General features: G+C 33.5%; 1 protein-coding gene across 1 annotated transcript; it reads right to left on the reverse strand.

Annotated features, from left to right (window-relative positions):
- Window positions 1-23,864: 23,864 nt before the first annotated feature.
- Window positions 23,865-24,932, reverse strand: LOC127740683 (zinc finger BED domain-containing protein RICESLEEPER 1-like). The gene is made up of 2 exons (XM_052252117.1): window positions 24,287-24,932; window positions 23,865-24,202 (listed from the first exon to the last, which is right to left on the reverse strand). The coding sequence occupies exons 1-2, from the start codon at window positions 24,930-24,932 to the stop codon at window positions 23,865-23,867; spliced, it is 984 nt and encodes a 327-aa protein (XP_052108077.1).
- Between the last annotated feature and the right edge of the window lie 587 nt (window positions 24,933-25,519).

Raw genomic sequence — 25,519 nt, forward strand, 5'->3', positions numbered from 1 at the left:
ATCTTCGTGGTATAAGCTAGATAGATGGCGTCATTCATGGGGATCCGGAAAGTCTAACCTTGTCTGTGGTATTCTGAGTAGGATTCCGGTATTGAATGACTGTGACGAGCTTCAAACTCCTGAAGGCTGGGCGTGATGACAAGCGCAAAATAATCAATGGATTCTACTCCAACCTGATTGAGAACCGACAGATGATTAGCCGTGCTGTGACAGAGCATTTGGACCATTTTCACTGAGAGGATGGGATGTAGCTATCAACAAGGGTGATGCCTCCAGACGATTAGCCGTGCAGTGACAGCGCATAGGATCATTTTCCCGAGAGGATTAAAAGTAGCCATTGATGATGGTGATGCCCTACATACAGCTTGCCATGGAAAGGAGTAAGAAGGATTGGATGAAAGTAATAAGAAAGTAGAGATTCGAAAGGATTCTAGTATCTCCACACGCCTATCTGAAATTACCACTATTGATTTACATAAGTATTTCTATCCTATTTTATTTTCTATTTATTTATTATTTTCGAAATCATCATAAATCAATTAATCTGCCTAACTGAGATTTACAAGGTGACCATAGCTTGCTTCATACCAACAATCTCTGTGGGATCGACCCTTACTCACGTAAGGTATTACTTGGATGACCCAGTACACTTGCTGGTTAAGTTGAACGGAGTTGTGAGCTTCTCTACCAGTGCCTGGAACTCTTTTATCACAATTTCGTCCACCAACTCCCAAGAACTGTCAATTCTATATACACCACCTCAATACTCCCACCTAGATGAATCACCTTCCTATTATGAACCCTTTCTCCTAAACAATGAGCCCTCCTCTCCACCTCAAACATTAATGAATGATGCTCTTATTTCATATCTCCAAGAGCTAAGAGAATGTCACACCATTCTTTAAGAGCGACTTGAAGCTCTAAGGAGGCAAGATGAATTCATGGCTACCTCGACTGAAGTGGTAACCAATTTAGTTTTCCAATGCTTATGAACTCAAAGTACTCCCATGGCCACATGTGGAGAATCAAGTGAAGAGCGTAGTATGAAAGAGAGATTAGAAACTCTGGTGGAGAATGAGGAATGAGACTTTGTATTGGAACAATTGGAAGAAACCGAGATTGTTGAAGAAAAGGAAGAAATGGTTGAAGATTTAGGAGATGCCGAATGCCCATGGGAATAAAAAGTTGTAAAGCCTTCTTCCGAGAAGTTTGATGTTGATGTTGAGGAGGCTAGTGTACAACCTCCAACGCATATTGAGAATGAAGAATTGGAATAAGTGAAGCAAGAAACAAGTTCTCTTGATAATGATGATTCTGCATCAACATTTGATCTCCTTGAGTTTGAGAAATCTTCTTCCATTGAATTTAAGGTTGATGTAGACTTTTCTCAACCTCCGATTTATGTCTTGAGTGATGGAGAAGAGTTCGAAGAAATTGGTGAGGAAGAGGTAGAAGTTGAAGAAGCTTATCAAGTGCTTGAAGTCTTTCGAAAAGGATAGACAGGAGTGGAATTTTCTTTATTAAGACGGTTGGAACCATCTCCTTCTAGGCCACCATCCATTCTATCAATCAAGTGGGTAAAACCTTTATCCTTAAGCTTTCTTATCCCGCTAGAATATGGTTTACTTGAAACGGATGGTCAACTTAGAGCTCTTTGTGAATTTAAGAGCAAAAGGGAGATGGTTAGTGGTTGGAAACAACATTCAAGTTCATTATGGTTAAGAGCTCAAGGTTGAAGTGCAAGGATTGGTGTAGAGCTAGATTGCTTGGGTCTAGAAAGTTGTTTGTGAGATTGAGTGAGAATTCGGATTGCTTGTCACCCAATTGGAATTGTAATGATTGGTGCACGAAATTGCAATAACACTTTTTGCAATCCGCACAACTAACCAGCAAGTGCACTGGGTCGTCCAAGTAATACCTTACGTGAGTAAGGGTCGAATCCCACGGAGATTGTTGGTTTGAAGCAAGCTATGTTTATCTTATTATTCTTAGTCAGGATGCCAACAACAGTGTTTTTCAAGTTCAGTGAAGAAAGGGAAAAGGGCATAAATAAATACTTGTTATGCAGTAATGGAGAATATGTTGGAGTTTTGGAGATGCTTTGTCTGATTTATTCCTGTAATGTAATATTCCATCCATGGAAAAGTGCAAAGTTCCCTCCATGGCAAGCTGTATGTAGGGTGTCACCGTTGTCAATGGCTACTTCCCATCCTCTCAGTGAAAACGGTCCAAATGCTCTGTCACAGCACGGCTAATCATCTGTCGGTCCTCAATCAGGTTGGAATAGAATCCAATGATTCTTTTGCGTCTGTCACTAATGCCCAACCTTCAGGAGTTTGAAGCTCATCACAGTCATTCAATCCCGGAATCCTACTCGGAATACCACGGACAAGGTTTAGACTTTCCGGATTCTCATGAATGCCGCCATCAATCTAGCTTATACCACGAAGATTCTGATGAAAGAATCTAAGAGAAGCTCATTCAATCTGATGTAGAACGGAGGTGGTTGTCAGGCACACGTTCATGGATTGAGGAAGGTGATGAGTGTTATGGATCATCACCTTCTTCATAATTAAGCGCGAATGAACATCTTAGATAGGAACACACACGTTTGAATGGAGAAATAGAAACAATTGCATTAATTCATCGAGACGCTGCAGAGCTCCTCACCCCCAACAATGGAGTTTAGAGACTCATGCCGTCAAAGTGTATAAAATTCAGATCTGAAAATGTCATGAGGTCCAGAGTTTATCTCTAAAAGTTGTTTAAATAGTAAACTAGTAACCTAGGTTTACAGAAAATAAGTAAACTATGATAGATGGTGCAGAAATCCACTTCTGGGGCCCACTTGGTGTGTGCTGGGGCTGAGACTTAAGCTTCTCACGTGCCTGGGGCTGTTTTGGGCGTTCAACGCCAGGTTGTAACCTATTTCTGGCGTTGAACTCCAGCCTGTAACCTGTTTCTGGCGCTGGACGCCAGACAGCAGCATGATACTGGCGTTGAACGCCAGTTTACGTCGTCTATCTTCGCGCAAAGTATGGACTATTATATATTACTGGAAAGCCCTGGATGTCTACTTTCCAACGCCGTTGAGAGCGTGCCAATTGGACTCCTGTAGCTCCAGAAAATCCATTTCGAGTGCAGGGAGGTCAGAATCCAACAGCATCAGCAGTCCTTTTTCAGCCTAACTCAGATTTTTACTCAGCTCCCTCAATTTCAGTCAGAAATTACCTGAAATCACAGAAAAACATACAAACTCATAGTAAAGTCCAGAAATATGATTTTTGCCTAAAAATTAATGATATTCTACTAAAAACTAATTAAAACATACTAAAATCTACATGAAATTACCCCCCAAAAAGCGTATAAAATATCCGCTCATCAATGATCAATTAGCAGATGGGTGCAAAAATATGGTTTGGGATCCCGGCATACAAGAAGATCAATTTTGGGAGCTCCGAAACTTTGTGGAACTTCATCAAGACTTAGTGCATTTGGTTGAAAATTCTGGCAACCAATGGAGATCCAAACATTGGTGGAAGTTTCAAGATGAGTTCAAGCATAAGCCGCCATGATAGGGAGCTCACCAAAATGTCCAACTTAAGGACTTTAAATAAAAGTGCTAGGTGGGAGGAACCCCACCATGGTAACATCTTTTCACTTTTCTCTTATGTACATATTGGTAAATAAGTTTAAATTTCATGTTCTTTTAGTTTTGTTAATTTTATTTGGTAATTAATGTGTTTAAATAAGGATTGGTGATGTTTTGGTCACTGTTAGGCGTTTAAATTGCTAGTTTCTATGCATTCTTAAAAAAAAGGGCCTATCGCGCGTACGCCTAATCCACGCGTATGCGTGAACCCCCCATTCTGGACGAAAATGATCGTGCCAAGATCATGTGGGTACTATGCCATCGCACGGTCCTGACAGTGAGTTATGCCAAAGGTATGTAGGAATTGTAGATCTAGCACAATTTCTTCCCACCTGTATGCATGACCCACGGTATGCGTCATTCCCTCTTTTCTCTTATCACGCCTGCGTGTGCTAGACGCGTACGCGTTGTTTACCATTTCGCCTACTCCACACTTACGCGTGACCACGAGTATGCATGGGTTTGAATGTGATAACCTTGACGTGAAGAGCCCTAGCTCATTCGCGTGACCCACTTTCCATCTTCTTTCAATGTCTCTGCTTCTTCTTCCCTGTCTCCTTCCCCAAACCTCTTTTCTGTCCATTGTTGAACTGCCTTCACCACCAGCCAGCCACCATCGGCGAGACGCCACCGCCGACCACCCCTGAACCCTCTCCTTCTTCTTCCTTCTTTCTTTCCCCTCCTCCCTCGTCCTTGCCTCTGCCAACCAGTCTCACTGTCGCGGTTGTCCTTGCCGCTGCTGACCCCCACCAACAACCACTTTCTTCCCCTTTTCTCATCTTTTTTACTTTTTTCTCCACTTTCTCCCTTTCCCTTCTTCGCAGCAAAGAACAGGGCCACTGTTTCCCTGTTTCTGCCTCCTACTGCACTGTGCACCACTGTTGTACCACTGTAGCAGCCATCTCTGGGCGGGCATTGTTTTGCTTTCACTGCCCCCACTTTCCCTCCAGTTCTATTTCTGTGTCTGGTTCTTCTTCCCAGGTTCCATTTTTTTTCTATTTTCAATTCTATCTTAATTTTGTTAATTAATTTTCTGTTAGCTTAGTTTAGTTTTTGCTAATTAGGTTAGTTAGAGATGCATGTCTAGTTAGTTCTAGGTGGTTAGATAATTTGAATTTGGATAATGGATCTAGGTTTGAATTTGTGTTGCTTATGTTGTCTGGATGGTTATATTCTTGCCCTGTTTTGATTGAGTGATAATGATGGTGATGTTCTTGTGTTAATTTACATATTGCTGCTGAGTACCACTTTTGCTTGTTGCTGTCCAATTCATATGAATTTATTGTGATTTGTGATTGTTTGATTTATCTTGAGTTCATATGGATTGTTTTTGCTGTTTGTTTAAATTCGGGAACACCAAATTTACTGCTAGAATGCTGCCAAAATTTCTCAAAATTTGTGTTAATTGGATTCCGATTTGTGAATTGAATTTGGTAACTTGTTGCTTTAGTTCTATTTTGTTACCAAACTCAAGTCATGAATTGCTCGGTCAGCGCTCCTGTCTTTCAGTTCCCTTATGTTGCATTGTTTGATTGATGGAAACAAGGAGCTATTTGGCGAATTTCTGTGTCAAATAGGCCCTTGTTGGCCAATTGGTTGTGAATCACCTCTTTCTTTTGAATGATCAAGTTTAGGTCAAAATTTTTCTTCTTCATGGTTCAATTTCAATTCTCTTTTCTTCAACCATTGAAGCTTATGTTTTCTAACTTCTCTAATTGACTTAACCTTGCTACTTTTTAACTGAGGTTCTTTTAATTTGTAACAATTGGTGTATTTTCACTTTTGTAACCACTTGAATGTAAATTTTGCTTTTCAAAAACTGTTAGATTAAGTGCATGTTCAATTTAATGCAGAATACACAACATGACCCAATGAAAATCGCCAAACCTAGATTAGCCAAAGTTTTTTTTTTGTCATTGTCTGGTGCCCAAAAAGGCCCAGACCAAACACCCCAAAACCCAACCTGACCAGGTATTGAAATTCCTCTTCTCCACAATTACTTACTGCATCTACGTTCCAAATTCATGGCTACTACACCCACAAAATCACCACTACATTGTTGCCTTCTCCATGCAAAGAAGATGCTGCTCCTACACCTCATTGTTACCGAGTCGACTTGCTCTTTGTGTTGCCGCATGGCTATGCTCCATCGCCGATGGGATTTCTCACCGTGTTTCCTTCATCGCCACTAGATACAACTCCATCTTGGCCATGGCTTGAATTTCGTGACTTCTCTCTAATCTGATCTGCTGGGGTGACTTCAAAATCTGCTACCTTTCTTAGAGAGCCTTCTTGACCGTCGTCAATCTGATGCTGCCGATAGGTACTCCCGTTGACTGTGCCATAGTCATCAGCTATAATTTGGCTCCGATGTAAAATTTGGTTGTTGTTCCTTCCTCTTCCAACTAGGTCTTGGCTTCCACTTTCTCTATCACCTCTTCTATTAACTTCACTTTCCAAATTGGTTGCATATACGTGTGTGCTCTGCTCTTTAGGCATTGGACTCACTCTTATTGCCTCTCTGTTCAATATCATCTTGACTGTCTCTGGCGGTTCCAAACACCATCGAGATTCTAGATTATTCGCTGTAGCCAATTTAGCTATAGAGTGGGCTAAAGTATTACCTTCTCTGGGTACCCACGTCATACCACATTTGTCGGAATTCTCCATCAGCAAATTAATGTCTTGAAGTATAGGCTGTATTTCACCTATATTACCTTTGGACTTGACAGCTTGTGTTAAAGTAAGTGAATCAGTCTCAATGATTACTTTTTCCATTTGCATGTTTTTTGATATTACCAGAGCATTCCTAACTGCCATTGCCTCTGCTGCTAGAGCTAAACTAGCCTTGATCCTTATTGCAGAATCGGTAATCAATTTTCCCCTGTGATCTCTAACTGCTGCTGATATTGCTCCACTTCCAATGCTCTTGTTATATGCTGCATCAACATTAATCTTGACCCAATTCAAAGGTGGTGGTTTCCAGGTAATCCTCCTAGCCCTATCCCTTTTAGTTGTCTGTGACTCTACTCTTTGCTGCTCTTCTTTATCTATGAAGTCTTGTTTCATTAGTCTAGCTTTCATTATAGTAGTCTTTGGATTGATGCTGACATGTTGGTGAACTGCCTGATTCCTTGATTTCCATATTTCCCATATTAGGAAAGCTAGTTTGCTGATGAGCCTATCTTGACTTTCTCTCCCCTCTTCTCTAATTCTTCCTATCTGTTTAAGCATCCATGCGCCGAAACTTGTAACTGTCTGTGGTGTTGGGCTACATTGAACTTGGGATCCAAACCATGCTGCCCTAGTCCATGGACATAATAGTATGGCATGCTCTATTGTCTCAGATTCCTGCAAACAAATGGGACACACAGGGCTGTTAGTAACTTTTTTCTTATACAAATTAGCATACATTGGCACTATGTTGTGGGCAGCTTTCCATAAGAACATCTTAATTTTTTGTGGGACCTGACATCCCCATATTTCCTTCCATAAGTTCTTAATATCGTCACTTGTCGAAGGTCTCCCTACACCAGCCGCTGAAATCTCTTTTCTTGCCACCTTGTACCCTGACCTAATAGAATACCTGCCTTCAAAAGTATGAGGCCAGATAAATCTGTCTTCTCTATCTATAATACTTACTAGGGTTCTCATAATTTTTTCTATATCTTCTTGCCTGAAACAGGTAGTGAGCTTACTTAAATTCCATCCTTCCCCCTCCTTTAACAAATCTTTAACATATTCAACTTCAGACCTTCTACATTCCTGTATTTTATTTCTTCCCAAAATCCAATTGTCCTCCCTAATTCTCACTTTAGTCCCGTCTCCCACTATCTATCTTCCATTCCTTTTCAAAAAATTCTTTCCTTGTACCAAGCTTTTCCATGCCCAAGAGGAGTTCCTTGTATTCTTTGCATCCCAAAAACTACCATTTGAAAAGTACACTGCTTTAAGTACTTTCACCCAGATGGCGTTTGGACTCTCTACCATCCTCCATGCTTGTTTAGCTAGGAAAGCTAAATTTTGAATGTAAAAGTCTTTAAAACCCAAGCCTCCCTCTTTTTTGCTTAAGCTTATGTTATTCCAACTCTTCCAATAAATTCCCCAATCCTTTCCATTTGAAGCCCACCAAAATCGAGCTACTCTATTGCTCAACTTTTGACAAAAGCCTTTAGGAAACCTAACAATACTCATAGCATATGATGGGATGGCTTGTATCACTACTTTGATTAATACTTCTTTGCCCGCTTGATTTAACAGCTTTTCTTTCCATCCTCCCAATTTCTCCATGACCCTGTCTTCTATCCATGCTAAGGCTCTATTCTTGGACCTTTCCCATTGAGCTGGAAGCCCCAAGTACTTTTCAGGATTTTTTCAAGAAGCCATATTCAGAATCTCCTCTATATTCACTCTTTTCTGAATTGATATTTGGTTCCCAAAGATTATGCCAGATTTTTCCAAATTTATCCTTTGTCCCGAAGCCTCCGTAAAAGAGTTAAGGATTGAAATCAGTTGGTATATTTCATCCTCATTTGCTTCTGAGAAAATGATACAGTCATCTGCAAAAAGGAGATGGGTCAGTGTAGGTGCTGAGCGAGCTACTTTAATGCCTGATATTCTTTTATCTTTCAGAGCCTCCTCCATAAGTATTTTGAAAACCTCAGCTGCACTGATATACAAATATGGGGAAAGGGGATCTCCTTGTCTTAGACCCCTATGAGGTCGAATCTTTCTTGATAACTTTTCATTGATTTTAATTCTGTATGTTACTCGTCTCACACATTTCATAGCCCACTTTACCCACATAACATCAAAACCAAACGCCTTCAGGGTAGCTTCAATAAAATCCCACTCCAACCTATCATATACTTTATTCATATCCACTTTAATGGCCAAATTCTTTGATCCCCCATTCCCTTTTCTACTCAAGCTATGGAACACCTCTTGCACTATGACAATATTATCTTGTATCAACCTTCCACCCACAAAAGCACTTTGAGTTGGAGATACAATCTTGTCCAAAATTTTTCTCAGCCTCATCACTATAATTTTTGAAATAATTTTGTACATGAAATTACAGCAACTAATCGGTCTCAACTGATTAAGAAGACCGGACCAGCAGTATGTACTTGAAATCCACATGATCGCACTAGAAATGCTTTCAATATTTTCGAACAATTAATATCTAGTGGTGGCAAAAAGGCCAACCATCACTTGTCAACAGAAAAAAGGGTTGGGAGAGGCCGGTACCAATTTTGATAGTATGAAAATAAACATGAAATAAAAACTCAACAACTATGTTACTATTAGTCTTTCAGCAATGTAAATCACAACTAGTAGATTAAAAAAAAAAACAATGCTACCACTTTCAATATTCACATATTTATTCATTCAGATGGTCACTACTCACTATTCACTTTCATTCAAGCCAGACTTTTAAATTTACTTTTTATTTTCTTAACTTCTAAAGTAATATTTCAAAGAAGAATTATGTTTCAAATACACATGATGACACCCAATGATTCAATAACTCATTATGATATCATCAACTTATTAGTTATTATTATTTTTGTTTTGACTGCTTATTTTTTATTTTTTTTATCCTTATTTCTGATTTTAATTTGACTGTTCATTTAATGGTCTAGGAGATATCGTAAAAAATTTTAAAAAAATTTGAATGCTCATTTGTTCATAATTGACTAAATTATTAATTATATTAAAACTAGCTGTAATCCTAACGTTTAAAATTTAAATTGAATTTCAAAACGGAAATAGAAGCCGAAAAAAATATAAAATAAAAAATTAAAAACTCAAGATTGTCAAATATGCTACCTTATCCAAAAAGCCAAAGACGAGTTTGACTGGTTAATTAGTTAGACTCATTTTGTCATCCAAGTTAGAATTGTTAGGATTTGATTTCTTTAATACCTTAACATAACACTGATTTTGAAATATAGCTGTTATGGACAAAAGAAGGCATAACCGACGAGGCAATTAACTCGTAACCGACATCATGATATAACGACAAAATCACCATAATGACTACACTATTAAAGCCCATAACCGTTGAATCTCAATAGTAAAACGCTGCAATTAGCACTAAATATCGAAAAAACGGAAGCTCTAAAGGGCAAAATTAAAAGGATAAGGCAACCAATGGGTAAGTATACGAAAAAAGACTCTCACCGCCTAACACTCTACGGACTTTAGCATCGGAGTGTCTTATAGGTTGTTCACCTAGTCTGGTTCTACGCGTGATGAAGTTGGGATCTCCAGCTCCAGCTTCCACTTCATCAGTTCGTAAACTCGCTTCGAACAATAGCAGTGAATTTTAGATTTAATGAAGTTAAAATAGACTAAAGTCACGAAACCAACTTACACATAGAATTGATGATGTCAACATTCTTTATGAACTAAACAAGATTACAAGAATATAGATAAGTAAAATAACGAAATCAAATTTAGTTTTATTTGAGTTCCATAGAATAAGTACCTACTTATTAATTTCATGTCATGCTTATTTTGTATAATTACTTCCAAACATTATATTTGATTTTTTTTTCATTTAAACTTGCTTTTCCCAAAAACAATAATAAAAGAAGTATCAAGATCTTACACTCCACCGTATACTTCGAATTTTTCAAATATCATAAAAACAAATAAATCAAGTAGGTTCACCAGCACTAGTTACATGCATTTTTTAAATGTGTCAGGCAACTACAAATGCATGTTTAAATAAAAATATGATACACCAACAAGAAGATCCCAACATTGGAACATGCAAGTAACTAGTAAAATAAAAACATAAATATCACTTGAGAATGACCAAGTCCAATAGTCAATTCTCCCAACAACTGCACATTGGCACACAATTTAAAACGTGTTAGTGCTTACAACCATTACCTTGAACATCAGAACCTGATTCATTGGTTCATTTCTAATGAACATAATAACCTAGAAGCTAATATTAAGGATCACTAAGGATGAGTAATTTCGATGTGCATACTAGCTCAGAGAGTTGATGCTGTCAATCAAACACAATGGAGGAAAAAGGGCAAAGAAAACCGGCTTCAGACTCAAATAAACTTTTGCCATCTAAATCAAATAATCAGTCCCACAAATCATTAAATACCAACTACAATTAGAATCTCCTTATTTCCGAGGCCTGAAAAATGCTACCATAATACCATTAAAATTTCAATTTTGAGGAATTCAAGTCATTACAAATTGTTAAAATGAATAAGATTCTAATTCTCAAAATTATTACCTGGAAATGCAGAAGATTCATGAAGACTTGTGACACATACACAAATTGTGAACAGATACAAGGGTTTTGGAGGGGAAGGAGAAGGAATGTAAGGGTCTGAAAAGTAAAATGGACTTCACTTTACCTACAATTTCAAGCCCTTCCCTCCTTTTCCTTTCCTTTCCCCATAAAATCAAAAACTCATAAACACTCCCAAGAAAACAATCTTTAACATTTAGCTCATATGCAAAAAGATTCAGTTATTGGAGTATGCAAGCAGTTTGAGATGAAGAGATACCATGAAAAGATTTAGTTATACATGAAATAGGCCATGTGTTTCCTAGAAACTCCTTGTTTGGAAGACAGTGACACCGTTTCAAATTTAAAGGTCTGAATGGTTTAAGGTTTCATTTCCTATCTTCATTCAATGTTTAGTTGAGAAAAGAATGAACAGTGGAATTCAAGCTGTGTTTGGTTCTTGGGCGAGGACAGTGGAAGTAGGAACAGAGACACAAATTTGCGTCTATGCATATTTTTTAGTTATAGGAAGAGAGGCATTCTAAGGTTTATATTTTAAAGGGGCAAAATGACAATAGTACAATACCAAAAAAGAATGAGACCAGTTCTTCCCTCTCAATCCATGCCCATCCTGTCCGAGCAGCCAAGAGTCTTTTGTCCCACCGCGTTACTTTGCCCACTAACCTTGGACAACAACCAAACACAGCTTCATCATTTCCTTTTGCAAAGTCTCTACAAAAAACCTACAAAACAAAAACATTGTCGAAAAATTCACTACACATTCTGGAGTTGTAAATAACAAAATTAATGACTTATAAAGTCACACTGGAGTTGTAAATAGATTTAATTATTCTATTGGTTCTTATAGTTTTGCGAAATTTTCAATTAGGTCCCTATATTTTATCTGTCTTTGGCCGGCTCTGGTCTTTTCTGGGGTTGATGAAGGACAACTTCCTAAGTTGGACAGATAAGTCGAGTAGGAAAGAGGATCGCAAGCAGCGTTTGAAGTGCTTCTTTGCGATCATTTGGCATATCTGGATGGAGAGAAATAGGAGGATATTTCAGAATAAACGAAAGGCGTAGAAGATATCATCTACATGACCATGCTCAGCTACAACGAGTGGAGAGGTGCCCATTCCTAAGTGTTGTTGATGGCGTTGCCGGAGATGATATGCAGGTTTCTTTAGTTTGATTGGTACCTTTGGAGTTGCCTTCTGTTTATTGTTTGACGCTAAATGCTCCACCTAATGTATTGAGCTCCTTTGTTTTAAAAAAAAAAATATTAGAATCGTCTTTTTAAATAAAATAATTTTTTAAAAAATGAAGATACCTATTTCACTATTATTTATTTTGCAGTCCCTACCATCACCATCACCGTTTATTCTACATTTCCCACCAAGTAACTTATTTAAATTAACTGATGATACAACTAATGCATAAGTTATAATTTATAAATGATTCTCCTAGAAGTTCTTAACCAAACAATATGAAACAGATTCTCCATCTCAGATTTAATCATCATTATCAATATATATTCTTCAATTTCACTATAAGAATTTCTAATCTTCTAGTAAATAAAATGATTACTTCTCAAAATTTACAGGACAAATGTGAACAACACAAAATCAAATTGAAAGAACAAAAAATTTCAGTTCAATTCACAAAAATTATACAAAATCATAGTTAACAGCAGATTGCACAATAGAAGCTAGCCCTAATTACACAAACAAACCTCTAAAATGTCACGAACAAAACAAAAAAATTAAAAAAATTTTATGAACTCAGATCATGATTCAGCTTCAGATTTCATATAAATGAATTAAAATTGATCCTTTCGAATAAGAAAGATCTAAAACGACTGAAAATCACTTAATAAAAAAAAGAAAAAATTAATAAAAAGGAGAGGATTTTACATTTTTGACAAGGATGAAGTTGGCGGTGACGACGGTTGTGACTATACAAATTAAATATTTAGTTTAAATTTAAAACTACAAAATCAAATTAATCATCTTTTTTATAAAATAAAATTAGAATTCAAAATATTCATAAAAAATCAATTTAATCATTTTTAATAAGTTAGTTTCTAAAAATAAGAGCCCAAATTAATAAAATAAGTTGGAATTTTTTTCTTATTTAGATTTTCAAAAATGCGAGTGGTTACAAAAATCATTCTTTCACCACCGTCTCTTACTATCCCATTGGGATAAATTACCACAAAAAAGAACTGATTATTCTCCACGAGAACAAAGTTGAAGGATAAACAGAGAGAAGAGAAAGAAAAAGATTAAATTGTGAATGGTGAGGGTATGTGGTTGAGGATGGGAGAATATATATAGAGTTTTTTTCTAAAATATCCAGAGTGTAGAGACACCTATATCATAATACACATATATCGGGTGCTGAGATCCGCATTACACATTTGAGTGTATCTCAGATACTGAAACCCGCATTAGGCGTTTACACATATCTCGAATAATGAGACTCTATTCAACGTTTACACTTATCTCAGATGCTCAGTACCCATTTCTCTGCTTAACATGCACCCTAGATGTGTCAGCTGTCATTGTTTCACAAAACGGGGTCTAAATATTTGAAATTTGTTTATTTTTTTAATTTTCCTCTTAATATCCGAGATGCGATATGTTGTACATTTAAAAAAATTATTTTATATTTTATGCGTTTCCGTAATTTCTATATTTATTTCACTTAAATAAAAAATAATCCCAAAGGAAACATACTAGATATTATTATATAATGTATGGTGTACTTGGCAAGACAAGGCTTTACAAGCTGTCCCTCCTCAATTAATTGAGAAAAACTCACTAACCCACTTGTGTTGTAATATGCACAAAATCATCAAAGGATTTTGTAATTTTTAGTTGGTCGGTTCTTTAGGAGTATGTTCGATATTATGGTACGTGTGGCTGTATATTCACCTCATCATCAATGAAAAACGCAAACAATGCTAGTGTCTTTTTAAGTGTTTCGATGTTACTTTCAGATAATAACTAGCTAGTAGCTAGCTAGCAAACTTGCCTCCTCTTGTAATATTGCTACACTTATAATATTATTGTTGATTTCACTCATAGATTTAGACACAAGAAGAGACATAATTGAAAGGATGAACTGGAACATACAAGACCCACGTGTTTTTATTAATATGAACCACACGTTTTAACTTAGAGACAGCATCAGATCAAATTGTGGCGTTTTCTTTCTATCATTTTCGAATTCACCAGGATATGTGGTATGCTAAGTGAAAAGTGATAAAAACGAAAAAAAAAAGGTTATATAACAAACTAAATGAAGTCAACATACATCAGTAGTGTTTCCAAGTCGGCTATAATTTGCTACTGATCACATTCTTATATTTTGCCAATTTATGAAGGCTTTAAAAGTTATTTTTGGTTTTAGTCTAACAAAATTTTACAATTAGTTATTTTAATTTCAAGTATTAGTTTATTTGAATAAGTAATAATATGAAAGGTTAAATATCAGGTTATTCATAAATAGAGCATATTAATTACAAAATTAAAATAAATAACATTCAGATTTTATTAAATCCAAACATTTTTTTATGAAAAGCTTACTTATCCATATTAATTAAGAATAAAAATTATTATTTTTAGTTGATACCATTCAAATTCACACACGCATCTACTACTTAATGCTATATCAACAATAAATAGCAAATTGCATTTTGAAAACCCAGCATTTATAGTATTTTTTTATACCTTTATTCCAAAATTAATTGAATTTAAAAATATATTATATATTATGTTATACTACTAACAAAATAATTGTCTATAGTCACAGTTTTTAACTTATAATCACTAATTTTTGACCTAGGCCTATTATGTCGTAGTTATAGATTTATGGTCACAGCTTTTTGACTTATAATCACTAATTTTTCACCTAGGCCTATTCTGTCGTAGTTATAGATTTATGGTCACAGCTTTTTTTAACTCTGGTCATAGTTACAATTTTTAAATTCTGACACTTTAAATCACATTGTTTTACCGGGACCATAACTTATCTGTGGTCATAATTTTAGCGTGACGATAGCTTATCTATGGTCACTGTATTTTAAAATCGTGATCATAAGCTGATCTATGGTCACCCCTATTTTAAACAGTGACCATAGGCTGATCTGTGGTCACGGTTTTAGCATGACCTTAGCCTTATATATAGACACTCTATTTTAAAACTATGACCAAAGTTCACTATATGGTCACCTTTTTGAAAAACCATGACCATAGCTCACTCTATGGTCACCATTTTGAAAAATTGTGACCATAGCCTTATCTATGATCATAGTTTTTAGTGTGACCATAGCTCATCTATGATTACACTATTTTAAAATGTGACCATAACCTTATCTATCATTACGGTTTTAACGTGACCATAGCTTATCTATGGACACCCTACTTTAAAATTATGACCATAGCTTACTCTATTTTTTGAGATTTTTTTTTAAAGCATAATCACAAAATAAGTCTAAAAAGGATAAATTCAAAAAATCTAAATAAACACTACAAAAAAGAGAGCTATTTTAATACTTTATTTTTTAACACCATAATTAAATATCAAAATTAGTATATAGTTTTGACAAATATCACAAATGTCAAATTCTCTATGTTTTTTTATGAATAATTTGACCGTAGAAAATTATTTCTCAATTTTGACACTCATTTGTTTTCAATTTACTCTACTATTTTTCTTCTTCTCTGGGCTCAATTTTGACATCACACTGTTTTCAGTTTGGGATCATACTACTTATTCTTTATCTTCAAAATCTCAATTTATTCTTTAGTTTCAAGATCTCATCTCATTCTTTGTTAAAAATTTTTGTTGAGAATATTTTATGGTCAATAAGTGTCAAAATAAATAGTATTTTTAAGGTTAATAAGTATCACAGAAAATATATTCTCAAATTTTTTTAACAAATTATTTTTGATAGCTAATATTTATCAAAATAAGATTTAAATTTTTTTCACAATTACTTATATGTTAAAAATACTATTTTGACAAAACTTTTATTAACATATTTTAATAGTTAAAATAGTATCAAAATTTATTTTTTTGACAAATTTTAATTCTTTTTTTACATATATAACCCTAAAAAATAATCTATATTGTTGTAGTGTAAAAAAATTTACATTATAAAATATTTTTAGTTCAAACAACACAAATTAAAATAAAATATAATTTGTCCATTATATATAATACTGAGTAAAATCTTTTAAAAAAAAGTACAGAAGAAATTAAAATATGACATTTAGATAAATTTATCCTACTAGGTATGCTTTATCATCACTGTATCCTACTTGCTTCAGATTTGTCATATCAACTTACGTTGCTTTATCATCACTATAGCAACTGGAGTGTCAAATGTCATATTGGATTAGATGACAATTCATGTGAACCATTCGATGCATTTTTGACACGAGTGATCAAAGATGAGCTTGACCAAGGATTTGCAGTTGTGATTCCTTTTGCCTGAAATACATATAAAAAATTGTAAATTATTATGAATTATTATGTATATACAAAGGAATGATGTATGAGAGAGCACATTGTCACGGTAAATTTTTAGAAGGTTATATTTAACAGTGTTTGTATAGTTTTCTGGAGTGTTTGAGAATACTCTAGATGGTTCCGGAACGTTCTAGAATGTCCTAGAAGGTTCTGGAATACTCTAGAAGGTTCTAGAAGACTTTAGAAGATCATGGAATATTCTAGAAGAGTGTAGATGTATATAGAAGTATAAAGAGTGGTATGGAATAATCTAGAAACATTTAGAGAGTTGTGGTAGGATAGATATTTGTAAAGAAGGTTCTGGATGATTAATCTGGACCGTTGATTAGATTTAATCCTAACCATCCATTGAGGAGGTGGATGGCTATAAATAGGGGTAAGAGTTAGAGTTTGGGTGTGTGAATCATTTGTAACCACAGTTGAGCAATAGAGTGTTCTTCCACCAAAGCTTCCTTTCTCTTGTGTTCTCTTGTATTCTTAGCTTTCTTGCTAAGTATTGAGGGTTAGGCTGACTTGGTCTTAGCTCAAGAGGTTGAGTAAGTCTGAGTGCCGGCACGGTAGCGTTGGAGTGTGTCCAAGGCCGTGACAACATGGCACAATTATCAAATTATCATATTCTTAAAAGTCTATGCAATCTAAACTGTTATAATACTATGATCAAACAAAAAATAGACTAGCAAAATAGAAAAGTCGTGCCTACCTTTACTTTCGTGTTGAGGTGATTATGTATGCAATTAATAAAGTGAAATGGAATCACATCAAAATTTGAACACCCACATCAATGGATAATTACAGCAACAAGGACAAACATTATTGTATTATACCAAAACACAGAGTTAAAATATGTTGAACTATAATTTAAAATTAGTAGCAAAAAGTCAGATGGGTTAAATTTATCATCATAATATCATACAAGAGGCACAACAAGTCATAAGAACTAAATTTTAAGAATCGTTATCACTACAACAATATAGATTATTTTTTAGGGTTATATGTGTCAAAAAAAATTAAAAATCATCAAAAAAAATAATTTTTGACACTATTTTAATTATGAAAATATGTTAATAAAAGTTTTGTCAAAAATAGTATTTTTAACATATAAGTAATTGTCAAAAAAACTTAATCTTATTTTGAAAAATATTGGCCGTAAAAAATAATGTTAGAAAAATTTGAGAATATATTTTTTGTGATATATATTAACCGTAAAAAATACTATTTATTTTGACACGTATTGACCATAAAAAATTCTCAACAACAATTTTTTACAATTATTAACCGTAAAATATACTATATCATGGATATTTTTTGACAATTTTTTACCATAAAAAAAAACTCAATCATATTTTTTTTTGACATTCATTATTATAAAAGTTAAGGTTTCACCTATTATTTATTTTTTAAATAAAAATTACTATAACAATAGATAAAACAAAAATTCTACCACTATAATATGAATATGCTTTCACTTTATCATACATAATCATTGTATAAAATCAAACAAGAACTTTATAATTTTGATCATTGATCATGATTCAAAACTAGTACAAATAGCATTCCTTATTTAGCATTTGACAAGTATATCAACAACAATTAACACTAAGTACCAAAACCAATACTCAATATCATAATATCATATTAATGTTCTTTTTTGTATAGTGCTATATGAATCACACATAAACTCATCAAAGTCTTGAGCATTAATAAAGTGAAGTAGGATTGTTATCACTTTGAATTATAGGCAACCTTCCATCCAGTAGTTGCTCAAGTATTCCTGCCATATGATCTACCTTTTTCTTTAAATCTTTCACCTCTATTTTAGAGTCTTCATATTTTTTTCTGCACATTGAAGTTTTGTTTGGAAATAAGAAAATATGAACGATCTAGGACCCCATAACTGTGTAGGTGTCACGCCAGCCCTATAACCACGAACTCGTCCATGTTGTTCAGGTCCAAATATTTCTACCATCACTTCATGTTCATTCATCTCTAATGTTCCTTCATTTACATGAGATGATAATTCCTTAAGTAAATCCTAAAAGGGATCAAATCAACCTAATAAAATCAATAAAAATATATGTAAACATAAATATAAAATACTTTTAAAACATAAATATAAATATCGACATTCACCAGAACATTTTAACATTAAAATTACTTTTGACTAAGTAGTGAGAACCAGAGAATAATTTTGTGTGAGAACCATGGTAATACCAAAACCACACTTAAATGTAATGAAATTGTCCTTAAATTTCGATTAAGAAATAAAATTAATTAACATAAAAGTATATGTATTCTGATTTTTTTCTCTTAAAATGAGCATAAAAATAAAAATGAATATTACCTTCCATAGCTTTTAATCATACTCATTTTCTTTCGAACAAAGCTACGAAATCAACGTGTAACTCTAGCTTTATTATCAGACATGAAAATGTAGCTTTAGTCTCACTTAATCAATAGGATCCACTTAATGAATTAGAAATTTGTTGTATTTCTAAAACAATTTTTCTTTTGAATACATTTAGAGTGATACTTTAAATTAATTAATCATTTACTATTTTCTAGAAAAGAACACTAAAGAAAGAAAAGAAAACACGGCTGCGCTTATTAACTGAAGATGAGTTAATTACTAATTAACATAACCTTCTCTATTGAAGCAAGAAATATACTATTGTTTGTTTTTAAATAGCAAAATTTCTCTAATTAACTGCAGCAACAACAACAACAAATTTGATTACAAAAAATAACAGAGACAAAGAGGTAGAGCAGAAAAGAGAGAATGCGTAACAGGAGCACAAGTAGAAGCCTATTTGTTATAGAACACTATTTAAATAATTCATGAAAAATATTCTAATCCTAATATTTTACATTATATTGTAGTGACATTGTGATCGTATACTCTTATTATATCACATAAATTACAGTTGAGGGAACAAATGTGATCATAAATATGCTAAAAATTCTTTAAGTTTAACAAAGAGTAAGTTTCAATAATAAAAAATACTTGCCTCAACTGGTTGACTTTGTTTCTTTAATAGCAATTTGGAAGTCATTGATAAAATTAATTGACATACATTAAGCAACTATGCAAATAAGCAATATCACTAATGCAAACTAATATATTATAGAAATTCAAACTCTCAAAGTAAAGCTAGATACTCCTATTTGATATGAACCTGTGGTTTAGGAAAAAGAACAAACACATGGTGTGCAAAAATTAGAAAGAAAAAAATGAAGGATTAGAAGTCAAATTAGATAAAACATAAAATGAATAGAACTCTGAAATAGAACAAACAATAGCATTGCATCACCAAGTAACAATTATCTTTCTCTCATTTTTTACTATGAATAATAAAATAGAAAAATCAAATGAAAAAGAGAAAAATTTTTACCAAAATTACAGATCAATTTACACAAATCAGATATAAGGAACAAATTCAAGAGCAATTAGATATAATGAACAAATTAAAAGTATGAATTATAGAACAGCTCAATAAGAAGCCAAATCAAAAAATATAAATTAGGGAATAGATCTGAGAATCTGAACTTACCTTAATACGTATTAGTAATAAGAAGCTTGAATAAAAAAATTTTAAAATTTGAAGCATCAAAATGTAAATTAAATCAGATTTATGAAAGAATAACAAATTTTAAGAGAGGAAAAAGAAATACCTAACAAGACCAGGTTGATTTTAGAGCTGAAGAATGAGATGAGATCTTGAAACTGAAGAGTAAATTAAGATTTTGAATATAAAGAATAAGTAGTGGACTCCAAAACTGAAAGCCTGAGCCAAAGAAAGAAGAAGAGCCCGCTGATCCCAAATTTGACAGAAGAGAAAAAGAGGAGCAGGGTCGTCAACTAGAGAAGAAGAGGAATGTGGTAAGTTAAAAATAAAGACCGTCAAAAATGAAAAATAATTCTTTACGGTCAAATTAAATATCAAAACAAATATGATAATTTGACATTTGTAATTTTTGTTAAATATATATATTAATTTTTACATTTAATTATGATTGTTAAAAAAAAGGTGTTAAAATAGCTCTCTTTTCTTGTATTGTATAACGATGAGCTGTAAGTGTATTGAACTGATGAAATAACAAGGCCATTTAAATAATATGAAATCTATAACATGCCATGTTCTCTCAACTCAACTGAAGCCAATCAACTAAATGCATAAAATCACAACCATATAATTGATATTACCAGTTATACTAAAAAAATATCTCACCTCAGAAAATAACGTATGAGAAAAGGAGAAGCCTGATAATGCCAAAAGAATAAATCAAAATGTACTAATATGAATGTATTATCACCAGTAACTAGCTAAAGATAACCAACATTAGAAGAGACTATACAATCTTAGTTGAGTAATTGCACCTAACATACTATCGTGTTATAATAAAATTGATCTAATACAGAAGAGATACCTATAGAAGAGAATGAAGTGCAAATTTAATGGATATTGAGCATTAAGTAGATTAAGGGAATCACATTAGAGCATTCAACATTCAAAACAAATTCAATTGCCATATAGGACCAACACGGTTATTCTAAACTTTCGTACTCACAACACTCAAAACTTAATCCAATATTTAGTCCTTTCAACCAATTGAATCATTAGGTCAATGATATGTTAAGTACAATAACCTAATATACTTCAACTCATCTCTGATCACATGACAACTATAATAGCAATTTCCCAGACCTCAATGAACACCACAGTACATGAGTTGTTTAATTTAGTATTTTCATTACAGAATTAAATAGACAAACAGGAGTACAACTCCCACACAGTTATAAGCATTGGACGTCATAACTTCACCAAGAAATAAGAATGACTTTTTTCTTTGATCTCATACAAATCACGCATTAGTTCTATTTGAACACCAAGGTCAGCATAATAGTTTTACTGAAACATGATTTTTAACTTTGAAGTCTTGAAGCAATCTTACCAACCATTAAACATCCTACAATTTGAGGTTTTAATGCCTGCCACGTCTCTTCAGTAGATGAGAGTGAATATGTTGTCTATGCTACATCAAGAAAGCAATGCTGACCCCAGGAAAAAGCCAAATCTGTAGTTTTAAATCTAACCAATTAGAAATCGGCACCTTCAAGATAAATAAATTATTCAACTAACATCGTGGTTTACACATACGATCTCCCTAGACCATTTAATTGACGTTGGCATGGATTATTGATCAATTTCCAAACTCAAACACATTTTAGGCGATCTATCTCAAGTAGTCACTTGTACGGCAACAATGGATACAATAGTTCCATAAATGGATCATACAGGCACACTACATTACTACATAGAAATATCTAAATCTCTATCTTACAAAGATTCTTATCCACAAACAATCATTCTTCAATTTTCAAGGATATATAGTAAAATCAACCACCAACTATTCATGCTTTCAAGAAGGTGCAAATAATGACATCCTTGTATATAGTACTTCTAGTAGTTCAGTATTTTTCAAAAAACAATAAAACTCTACAATAAATATATTAAGCTATTACCCAATAACTCCACAGTGAAAGGTGATATATACATCTCAATTACCCATTCAAATCACTGAAGAAACAAAAGTTGGTATGAATAAGAGTATGAATGCAATAATACAAAATTAAAAGATTGCTCGAAATCAACAAAAATTAACATGCAAATTATCCTCAGATTCAATAGGAGACCAAGCTAATTCATGAGTTGAAACAACTAACACAGCAACAATTAGCAACTTAACAATTTAACAAATTAGCAACATAGTAGTAAGATTTGAAAAACACAGCAACCAACAGCAAAGCAAAAAGTTTAATAAAACCAACAAGAAACAATTAACACAACAAGCAAAAAGTGAACAATATAGCAACTATTAACTATCAAAAAGGAATATAGGATTCACTTGCCAAAACTGGGTGAATGAAATAGTTTTCGAAAAGCAATATCACCACAAAATGTGTTTACAATGAAAAAAATTAACATGTCCTAGAAACTTTATCTAATCTAATAGATTTAAAGTTAGGATCTTTTTTATTTAAATTAAATAAATATATAAATTACAAAAATACATAAAATGTGAGGTATTTACAAAATGCGTACTCATACATACTTCGGATGCTGAGGGTCATATTAAAAATTGAGCATATCTCAGCGTCTGAGACCCCGTGTTGTAATCGGGCGACGCCGAGACATATCCTGTAGGGGTGTTTATGGTTTGGTTAATCTAAAAACCAAACCAATTTTTTGGTTAACTAAAAATATAATCTTGGTTAATTAACCAAATTGGTTTAAAATTATAAAACCGGTTGTTAGCCCGTTAGTAAAATTCAAAACCGATTTTTACATTTAAAAATCGGCTTTTAATCCAAAAAATTGGTTTTTACACAAAAAACTGGTTTTTATACCAAAAAATTGGTTTTTACACCCAAAAACCAGTTTTTACACAAAAATGAATTTTTTACATACAAAAATCCAAATTTTTACTTTTTTTTAAATTAATTTTTTTAATCTAAAAATTAATTTTTTCTTTCTAAATAATACAAGTAACATTTGTAAATAATGAAATCTCTTCCATTGTAAATAATAATTACTTTTCTAAACTTTTGGTGGCAACACTCATCACATACACCAAAAGCAAAGAAGGTATAAGGCACATTAGGATCAAACCCTTCAATTATAAACATAAGCATAAACATAAATATAAACATAAGCAAGTCTAATTATATATGGAAAAGCAAGTCTAATATCTTTACCACATAAGTGTTTAGAACATAACTAAAGAAAACATAAACAATTAAGACTTTCTAGTCATCCTCAAGCGTAATTGAACCTAGACCCACTGAACAAGTAATGTTCTCTGATAAAAATCAAATCTACAAAAGAAAACTATAATTATAAATTTAAAAAATTATAAAGACTAATGGAATAATTTAATTAATTTTATTCATCATTTGAATCTACATAAGTTAAACTAAAACATTTTCTAAGTAAATCAAACACACCTATTCTTTTTACTAATTAAGCAACAAATAAAATTATGCTCTATATTCAATTAAGGAAATATTAAGTGTTAAGCATGTTCCATATTCAAGCTAACTGATAGAGAAAAACTATAAAATAGATATTGGAATTGATAAATTATCATATGATATATTTAAGAGACATTTAATATTCAATTTACATTGCTTGACCTTTTCAAGCTCTTCGAAATTCTCAGGTGCAAGAGAAGAAAAAAAAAGTCTCCTTTAAGCCAATCTTCGGTGTATACAAGGGCTTCTACCATCTTAGGAGTCAATGAGCTACGATATTGATCGATGATTCTTCCCCCCATACTAAAAGCAGACTCGGAAGCTACTGTTGAAACTGGTATAGCCAATATGTCCCATGCCATATTTGCTAGGACGGAAAATCAATTCGAGTTATCCTTCCACCATCCTAGAATATCCAAAGGCTTATCATCTGACTCAGAGTCTTCATTCAAATAATGATCAAGCTCAGATTTAAGATTGGGGTTACAACCGGTTGATCGACGATATAACCCCATATCATAAATGTCTTTGGTTTTATCACTTGCCCTCAGTTGGGAGAGGGTATCATGTTGGTTTCCTTCATCTGCACCTTGATATAAATTATAAAGTGAATGAAGACAAGAAGACAACTTTGTCTTCAATTCACTACCCACTTCCGCACCAAAAGAATTAACTAGGCACCACTCAACATAATCCAACTTATGGCAAGGATCTAGAACTACGGCAATTAACAACATGTTAATAGTTTTTGCATTTTCCTAACACTTGTTATATTTTGCTTTTATCTTATTTTCCATAAGACTTATGCTCAAATAATCATCATCACGATATTGTTGAATCCTCCTTCCAAGAGCAAACACTTCTTTCATGTATAAGTTACTAGTAACATAAGAGGATCCAGATATGCGAAGTGTAGCATCGTAAAACATCTCTAAAAATGATAAGACGGACTTAGCATAATCCCAATCTTGAATTGAAGGTACCCCTCTTTCCTTGTTTAATTCTTTAACAAATTTTTTGTCTTGCATCTCTAATAGCTCAAATGCTTTTTGATGCTTTAAGGCTGTTACTAACATTAAGTATGTAGAGTTCCATCGCATTTCAACATCTAGGCAAAATAGACTCTTATGTGAAATATTCTCTTGTGCAATACATGCCTTGAACCTAGTTAATCTTGAATTTGAAGATCTAACATACTTCACATCATCTCTAATTTTGGCAACTGAATCATCAATCCCCTTCAATCCATCCTTCACAATCAGGTTTAAAATATGCGAACAACACCGCGTATGGAGATACTCTCCATTCAAAACTGAACTCTTCCAAGAAATCAGCCTTCTTTGTAAATACATAACTCCTACATCGTTAGACGATGCATTATCAACGATCAAACTCAAGATCTTGTTCAACTTCCAGCTATTCAAGCAAGCTTTAACATTTTGAGCCATAATCTCTCCCGTGTGGCCAGTGACTTGGCAAAAATTTAGTATTTTCTTTTGCAACTTTTAGTCCACATCAATGAAATGAACAGTCAAACATACATACGCCATATTCTGACACAAACTCTAGTTATCAGTTGTAAGATAAACTCTTCCTCCGTATTTGGAAAAGTATTTTTGAAGTTGAACCTTCTTTGTTTCATTGAGCATCAAGATGTCACGTGCCAATGTAATACATAAAAGAGTGTTGAATCCTGGTTGCAAAGCCGCCGAATATTCTTTAAAACCTTGACTTTCTACAAATCTAAAAGGAAGCTCCTCGCGAGCAAACATTGATATCAATTTTTTCCGAGCATATTCTGCATCAAACCTACCCACTTGTGCTTCTAAGCTAGGTGATGTGCCTGTTTTCTGTCGTTTGCCTCTATTTAAACCGAGATTGCTTATGCAAATCTTTAAATGTGATCTCATTGCACTTGTTCAATTCTCACACTTGATCACTTTCAAATAGTGTTGACATTGAGCCTTATTTTCATCATTAGGGATTCTCTTGAAGTGGTCCCAAACTGTTGATCAATTTTTGCACTCAGATGATG

The sequence above is a fragment of the Arachis duranensis genome, chromosome 1 (genome assembly GCF_000817695.3).
Source record: "Arachis duranensis cultivar V14167 chromosome 1, aradu.V14167.gnm2.J7QH, whole genome shotgun sequence".
In the NCBI taxonomy this organism is placed as follows: domain Eukaryota; kingdom Viridiplantae; phylum Streptophyta; class Magnoliopsida; order Fabales; family Fabaceae; genus Arachis; species Arachis duranensis.